The 7,928-nt window shown below is 39.3% G+C and overlaps 1 protein-coding gene across 1 annotated transcript; it reads left to right on the forward strand.

Moving 5' to 3' along the window:
• The first annotated feature begins 1,108 nt into the window (after window positions 1–1,108).
• On the forward strand, window positions 1,109–2,180 carry LOC115978282 (E3 ubiquitin-protein ligase ATL4-like). Its single transcript, XM_031100307.1, has one exon. It carries the CDS (start codon window positions 1,387–1,389, stop codon window positions 2,095–2,097), a length of 711 nt encoding a protein of 236 aa, XP_030956167.1. The 5' UTR covers window positions 1,109–1,386; the 3' UTR covers window positions 2,098–2,180.
• The last annotated feature ends 5,748 nt before the right edge of the window (window positions 2,181–7,928 follow it).

The following is a 7,928-nucleotide window of genomic DNA, read 5'->3' on the forward strand; positions in this document are numbered from 1 at the left end:
TCGTGTGAAAATCTAGACGAATGTCTCGTAACCCGGCGCATTTACTAAATAAATGAAGGGACACCAACACTAATGAAGGTTAGAGCTAAACGGACTGTAATAAAGGCTTGGCATCACCAAAACCCTCCTCTCCGATTGAGAGGTAGGACAGCAGGATTTTGAGGGGCTATTGTGGGGCCCAAGAAATTGAGGCCCTGGCCCATTTTTGCATTGGGGCCCAAGGCCCGAGCCGAGGAGGGGTATAGCTGAGGACGTGTAATAAAAGTCCAAGTAGTCTTGAGACATAGCCGAGGATAATTCTGTCCTCGGCATATATGGGGTCCCCCTGAAAGAAAGGCCAAGAACGGTATAGGAACCATTTTGGGAAAAACCTAAAATATCTATGTCAATAGAGAAGGGGACGCTGGATAGTATAACGACCAAGGACAAAGGGAAAGCTGCCATTACTGCCATTGAATACTCTGCACCTGACAGAGCCATACTCTTCAACTTTTACAACCACCCCCAACCACTTTGGGTATGGGCTGATGGGACAAGTATCAGTCCTGAAAAGTCGATCCTACATGTGGACGTAGGATAAGGAATACAGACTAATATAAAAGGAGAAACAAGCAATTCGGAAAAGGGACTGGGAAAAAAGGCCAAGAACCAGAACCTCCCAGACCGCCTCAAGGAGAAAGACTCCTTGAGCGAATACGGTTTAATTCTGTATAAACACCTTGACTAACCACTGTCCGGTGACCAAGGCCTAGCCTTTCAAACCTACGCTCTACAAATGATATTGTTTGGGCCTTTTTACGTGCGAACCCAGTATCATTTTGAGTCGTTATAAATTGAGTCCTTACAATTACAAAAGCCCACGACTCAATCTTGAATTTGTAGGCATGAAGTATGCAACTATAATTGTCTCTATTTTTAAAAAAAAATTAATAATATAATACTGTTAATATTAAATATTTTTTTAATTTTATCAGATATTTTTTTTGGCCTAGATTTGTAACTTTGGTTCTTTCCCTACCGACTCTAGATTGACCCAACCCCCCCACTAAACATTTAATACACTTGTTGACATATATAAATGAATTTCTTTCTCTTTTTAAAACAGAACCAACCCACTAGGCCACATGTTTCTAATTAATATAATATTCTCTTTCTACTCATCAAATTTCTCTTACACCAGAAACATTTCTTCACATTTTCAGTTTTTGGAAGTTGTGAGTTTCTTGATGTATGGCAAAATATGTTGTGTTGGCTTGAATAATGTTTTTCTTTGAAGAAAAGAAACTATAAGTTGGCTATGGTTTTTACTTTTCAAGGAAGTAGATATAGGGCAAAGGATACTAAGCTTTTGAATGAGATTCAAGAGATACCTTCAGAAAGATTTTGATGAATAATGAACTCTTGAGTTTGGCAACAAAGGTCTTTGTAATGGCAATTATCCTATCTGTCACACTTTTATTTGGTGGAATTTTGGTCTTGGTCTTAATCCATGTTTGTATTGTTGGAAGGTCCTTTAGAAGAGGATTCCCTAATGGAAATATCGATGAGAGAGGCAGCACTGGAAGCACAAGCATGTCCAGGGATGACTTAGAGAAGCTTCCTTGCTTTGATTACATAGCCAAAGATGAGAGAAGTAGCCCTGTGGATTGTGCAGTTTGCTTGGAGAACTTCAAGATGGGTGATAAGTGCAGATTATTGCCCATATGCAAGCACAGTTTTCATGCTCAGTGTGTGGATGCATGGCTTTTGAAGACACCTATTTGTCCACTTTGTAGAACCTGTGCTGACTTGAAGAAAGTCGGTTCAATTTTAGGTGAAGAAAGTAGTCATTTCAGTGATCTTAGTGTTGACTTGAGAGGGAGCCAAACTACAGAAAGTAGTCACCTAAGTGATATTAGGATTGATTTGGGAGAGAGCTTGGCCATAGAAAGTGACCATTATAGTACTACTAGCATAGAACTTGGAGGGAGCCAGGCAGTGGAAAACACCCATTTGAATGATGTTGGCATTGAATCACAAGAGAGCCATGTAAATATGGTTGGGAGTCAGTTGAGTTCCAACCACTCTCCTTTGCCCCAGATTGCCTTGGCAAACTGATGTATGAGATTCCTATAATAGTTGAAGTGTATATTTCATAAGGTTTATTTGTTAAGCTATGATGAACAGACCAAGTTATGCTACTTTCCTTTTTCCTTGTTTAGATCTATCTCTAGAATTTGAATACACACGTCTCCTATTTGTTTGCTTTGTAGATTTAGCTGATCTGCTGATGGGTTCCTGTTTCTTTTTTGAGAAATGTTACTCTACAATATTTTAATAATAAATATTTTTTTTAGAGAGTTTCAACATGTGACGTTTACTTCTGATGATAGTTCTTTATCATTAGACCAAGACACCAATCAGTTTTTGGTGTAGGCAAGGATTGAACCCTAGGTCTCTTATTCAATCATTAGAGACTTTACCAGTTGAACTAACTGAAACCCACTAATTATAAATCTTAAATAGCAAGTTGTTACCGGCTCTTATTGGTGAACAAAAAAGTAATTTTAGTGGTAGATTTAAATTTGAACTAATAACAACTTCATACTTAGTTTTTGTTGTGAAAGTATTATAAAAATGTTGTGAACATAACTCTTTTCTTTTATGTAGCTGTGATGGCATTACGTGATTGCCTCGTCTTTAGCTCATGTGAGTGACAATTTTGTTAGTAAATGAGAGAAAAAGTTTGCCCACCCTAAAGATAGTTTGTGTATTTGAAATAAGGTATAGAATCCCAAAATAATGCTTTCTCAAAAAAGAAAAAAGAAAAGAAAAAAAGAACACCAAAATAATTTAGGTTAAATTGCATTTTTGTCCTCAATTTATTTCATAAACTTCCCTGTTTCTCCAAAAAAAAAAAAAAATAAAGCCATAATCTTCCTTAATTTTAAAATGTTTCAAAAAGTATTTATTATCATTTGAAAAATAAAAAATATTGATATGACAAACGAAATTCATAATTCAAAGATTACTTTGATAACCTGGAGGCCATGATATGGTATGGATTTTGTTTATTAGGTCAGTATTTTTCATCATCATATAATCGTAAGGAATTTTTTGAAATGATTTTAGAAGTATTGAAGTGAAACATTTTAAAGTCTAAGGAACCTTTTGAAATAAAAATCAAAGTTAAAAGACCAAATATGCATTTTAAGGTTGCAAAATATAGGTTGGATACAAATCATGTCGGTGGGTCCATATAGGTCAAAAGAGCATTTTTAAGTGTAAAAAAAACAGGCCCAATTTGTACTCAAGAGCTAAAAAGAAAAGTTAACAATGACAGCAAACTGAACTTCTCAGGGTTGACTTATAGATTCACGAGGCCCAATTAAAGTGCCTCATGGAATCAAATTAGAGATAATTCAAAGAATGGACCTCTGTAACACTATTATATTAAATATGCATTGGGCTCCACAAGACAATAAGAAGATAATATTAAGTCCAATTAGAGGACCTCTGTTGCATGTATTGGCTTGGGCAGTTGGGCTCTATAAGAAAAGCATTAGATCCAGTGGATGGGCTAGTATTGCATCTATAGATTGGGCTTTGAGATCTTTGTTTCCCAAAAGCAGTGCATAAGGTTTCAACCTGCAATTAATGCGGTGAGAGATCAAAAGACGTCACTATAGGAATAGGACGCATAAAACTAAGTTTAAGTTGTAGCATTTGTATTTGTACATGGAGCCAAAGACCTTGTACCTGAATTGACACCTCTCAATGTATAAAGTGCTTAGGAGTCTAGGGAAGAAAGGGTTCAAGTTGCAGGGTTAGCAGCACTTTGTAATTATTTATCAAAAAAAAAAAAAAAAGTATTTGTACATGGAAAAAACTTAGGTAGAATTCTTTAACTGCAAAATTTTTTTGCACGAACTGATACTAATGTCCTAATATTAGCTTTTCAGGACCTAACTGCTAGACATGGTCCATTTTCAAGTTCATTGCTGGGTCCATAATAACGATTGGGATTGTGCGCTCAAAATTTTGTGGAGATGCACTATGCAGGACCAACTCAACAAAGTGAGACAAATCAACAATGATGTTAACTGAACATTAGATCTCACGTGAAGTCGTGAACAGTCCTTTCCGATTCTGAACCATCAATTAATTTTATTTACTTGTTTCTGACTTGTTCCAAGTTTAGAATTTAAGAGATTCCATGAACATTTATTATTTCCTCGATAAACTAGGCCATAAATTTTATTACATAACACTTACAAATTAGCATAACAATATATGTGATTAGTGGATTTAACTATCTAATAAAATCTAAGCTGGATAATTTTTCTCTCCTCTTGAGTAGGAGCTCTCTCTCTCTCTCGTTCTAGCATCTCCCTCCCTTAGGTCAGTCCTAAGGGTACTATTTTCCTTTCCTTTTTTCTCAACCATCGAATATGGCGGACGAGGTGATTTACTGCTTGGAGAACATGAGGTTAACAGCGGATGAAGAAGAAGTTATTGCAATCTCAGACGAAGGAAGAGAGGCTGAAATAGAGAGTTGCAATTTGAGCCTTATAGGAAAATTTCTTACGTGCAAAACCTTCAATAAAAAGGCAGCTAAGGGCACTTTAAGGAAAGCTTGGGGTTTAGAAGACAGTTTGCAGATTTTAGAGGTTGGTTTAAACCTATTTCAATTCAAGTTCCAGTCAGAGTTTGATATGATACGAATCCTGAGAGGTGGCCCATGGACTTTCGATAATCAACTGCTGATGCTTATGAAGTGGCAAAAAGGAATGAGTGCGGCGAATGTGAAACTTGATCATGCATCTTTATGGGTCCAAATATGGGGGACTCCCTTTGACATGGCAACCCCTCAGGTAGCAACGGAAGTAGGGAGTCGGTTGGGAATAGTCGAGGAAGTAGAGATGAGGAAGAGACCAGATGACCTTAATCTCTTTCTAAGAGTCCGTGTATCTCTACCTATCACCAAGCCGCTACGTCGAGGTGGATTCATAGCAGGTTCGGATGGTCAGCGCACTTGGGTGAAGTTTAAGTATGAAAGGCTCCCAATGTTTTGCCATTTTTGTGGGCTTCTTGGACATGACCTGCGCCACTGTGCAAGCCACTTTGCACTAGAGAAGAATGGAGGGAAGGTGGAGTATCAATATGGTGACTGGTTAAAAGCTATGGGTGGTCGTCCAAAGGCATCAGCTACAAGGGAGTCGAACCCAGCATCTTTTTCAAGCAACGATCTGGGGGACAACTTGAGGAATGTACCGAGTATGCAACCGGAGATGGGGAAACAGGTGGCGGCGGCAGCACAGCAAGGAGAAAACCCTACTGTAACTGATCACGGTATTTTTGGAAAGTTCGTGAATGCTGGTACAATCAATGACTCTCAGCCATTTGAATCCGTTGATGACAGAATTAATGATACAAACAAGGAAAGTAATGGAGCTAAACTTACGATAACGGATAAGGAGGATTTAAATTCAAATTCGGAAGCAAGTGCAGAGCAATTATTGGATGAAGGTGGGCAGGCCATGGTGTGGAGTGGGCCTAACTTAACAAGGCCTAAGTCAACGTGGGTACGAATTAAAAGAATGGACTGTGGGTCCAGTTTGCATGAGAAGCCCAGCAACTCAACTACGTTAGGAAAGAGAGGTAATATGCAGTCTGAGGAGTCTGTAACGTGTGGGGACGATGAAGTGCAGAATTTCAAGCGTGGGAAGATGGAAGCACAGGCAAGCTCTGATGGTCAGATATCGGCGGGGGTGGTGAACCACCCTTGCCGGAAGCAATGAAGCTTCTAAGCTGGAACTGCCAAGAGCTTGGGAACCCTTGGACAGGTCGGAGCCTTTGCAAAATTGTGAGGGAACAAGCTCCCACGGTGTGTTTTCTGATGGAAACTAGACTAGATAAAGAAGGGTTTGAAAATCTTTATGGTGACTTACCTTTTCCAAATAGGATTGTGGTGAAATATCCCAACTCCGGAGGAGGTTTGGCGCTTATTTGGAAGAGAGATGTACAGGTGGACGTTTTTAATTTTACTGCAAACCATATTCTAGCCAAGATGGTGGAGGACGGCGGATTTGTGTGGTGGCTAACTTGTTTTTATGGCTGGCCAGAAGCTGCACAACGAGCTAAGTCATGGGCGCTTCTAACTCATCTTCGATCTTTTGTAGACGGACCGTGGCTCTGTATCGGCGATTTCAACGCAATTTTATAATCATCGGAGAAATTAAGTAGAAGACCAGCCCAATGGAGTCAAGTAAATGATTTTCGTGCTGCGTTGGAAGAATGTGAACTGGAGGACTTGGGCTTCAGGGGATACCCATATACCTGGAATAATAAGAGACCCGGTACCGCAAACACGAGGCAGAGATTGGATAGAGCGGTTGCTACTAGGTCCTGGAGAGATAAGTTTCAATTCAGCACGGTAAACCATCTGACATCCCATGCCTCTGACCATTTGCCCATAATTCTTCATTACCATATTTGCAAGAAGCATGAAATAAAGGGAAGCCGAGGTTTTAAATTTGAGGAATCCTAGCTACTGTGGGATGATTGTGAAGAGGTGATTAAAGAAGCATGGGCTAAGGGTGGTGAGGGTGCAACGGGGTTAGCTCTTGCAAAGGAGAAGATCAAAGTCTGTGGGACAGAATTATTAGCGTGGGGTTCTTCAAAAACTAACCCAGACACTGAAGAGATCAAACTCTTACAACAACGGATTGAAGCACTGAACTCGGCAGAGGCTACAATTGAGAACATAGCAGAATTTCTAGAAGTTAGTAAGAAAATGGATGATTTATTGAGGAAGCAAGAGATTTTTTGGGCTCAGAGGGCAAGGATTCCTTGGCTTAAACATGGGGATAGAAATACAAAGTTTTTTCATGCAAAGGCATCTCAGAGGAGGCGAAAGAATTACATACAGAGAATTAAAAATGCTAACAATGAATGGGTTAAGGGTTTGGATGGTATAGCACAGGTTGCCAATGATTATTTTGAGAATTTATTTTTGGCAGGAAGGTGTGACCAGAAGGAAGAATGTCTGAGTGCAGTACCTCACAAGGTGACTCTTGAAATGCAAGTAGCTTTGTCCAGTTATTTTAGTGCTGAAGAAGTAAAGACGGCATTGTTCCAAATGGGACCCACCAAGGCTCCTGGACCTAACGGTATGAATGCGCTATTCTACCAAAAATTTTGGCATGTTGTGAGTAATAATGTAGTTAATGCTGTGTTGGATTTTCTGAATTCTGGTAATATGGTGCCTGATGTTAATCACACTAATATTGTCCTTATCCCCAAGATTAAGTCCCATGAAAAAATGTCTGATTTTCGGCCTATTAGTCTTTGCAATGTGATATATAAAATAATATCTAAGGTTTTGGCGAACCGTTTAAAGCAGATTCTTCCCCAAATAATTTCCCCAACTCAAAGTGCCTTTGTCCCTGGGCGGCTTATTACAGATAATGTATTGGTGTCCTATGAGACCTTACATGCTATGCATTGCCGGAATAAGGGCAAAAAAGGCTTACTTGCTTTGAAATTGGATATAAGTAAAGCCTATGATCGAGTGGAATGGCCTTTCTTACATGGGATCATGTCTAAACTGGGCTTCCTTGAGAGGTGGATCAGTAGGGTGATGGATTGTGTCACTACACCGTCTTTCTCCATTCTTATTAATGGCAAACCCTATGGTAATATTTCTCTATCTAGAGGTCTCCGGCAAGGAGATCCTTTTTCACCTTATTTGTTTCTCTTGTGTGCAAAGGGTTTTACTTCAGTATTGACAAGAGCAGAAATGGAGGGAAGCATTACTGGAGTATCTATTTGTAGGAGAGCACCCACAATCTCCAACTTACTTTTTGCATATGACTCTTTGCTCTTTTGGAAAACCGCCCAAAGAGAAGTTGAAGAAATTACTAAAATCCTCCAGGTTTATGTAGGTG

Source organism: Quercus lobata, chromosome 2, assembly GCF_001633185.2.
Source record: "Quercus lobata isolate SW786 chromosome 2, ValleyOak3.0 Primary Assembly, whole genome shotgun sequence".
NCBI classification, from domain to species: Eukaryota; Viridiplantae; Streptophyta; class Magnoliopsida; order Fagales; family Fagaceae; genus Quercus; species Quercus lobata.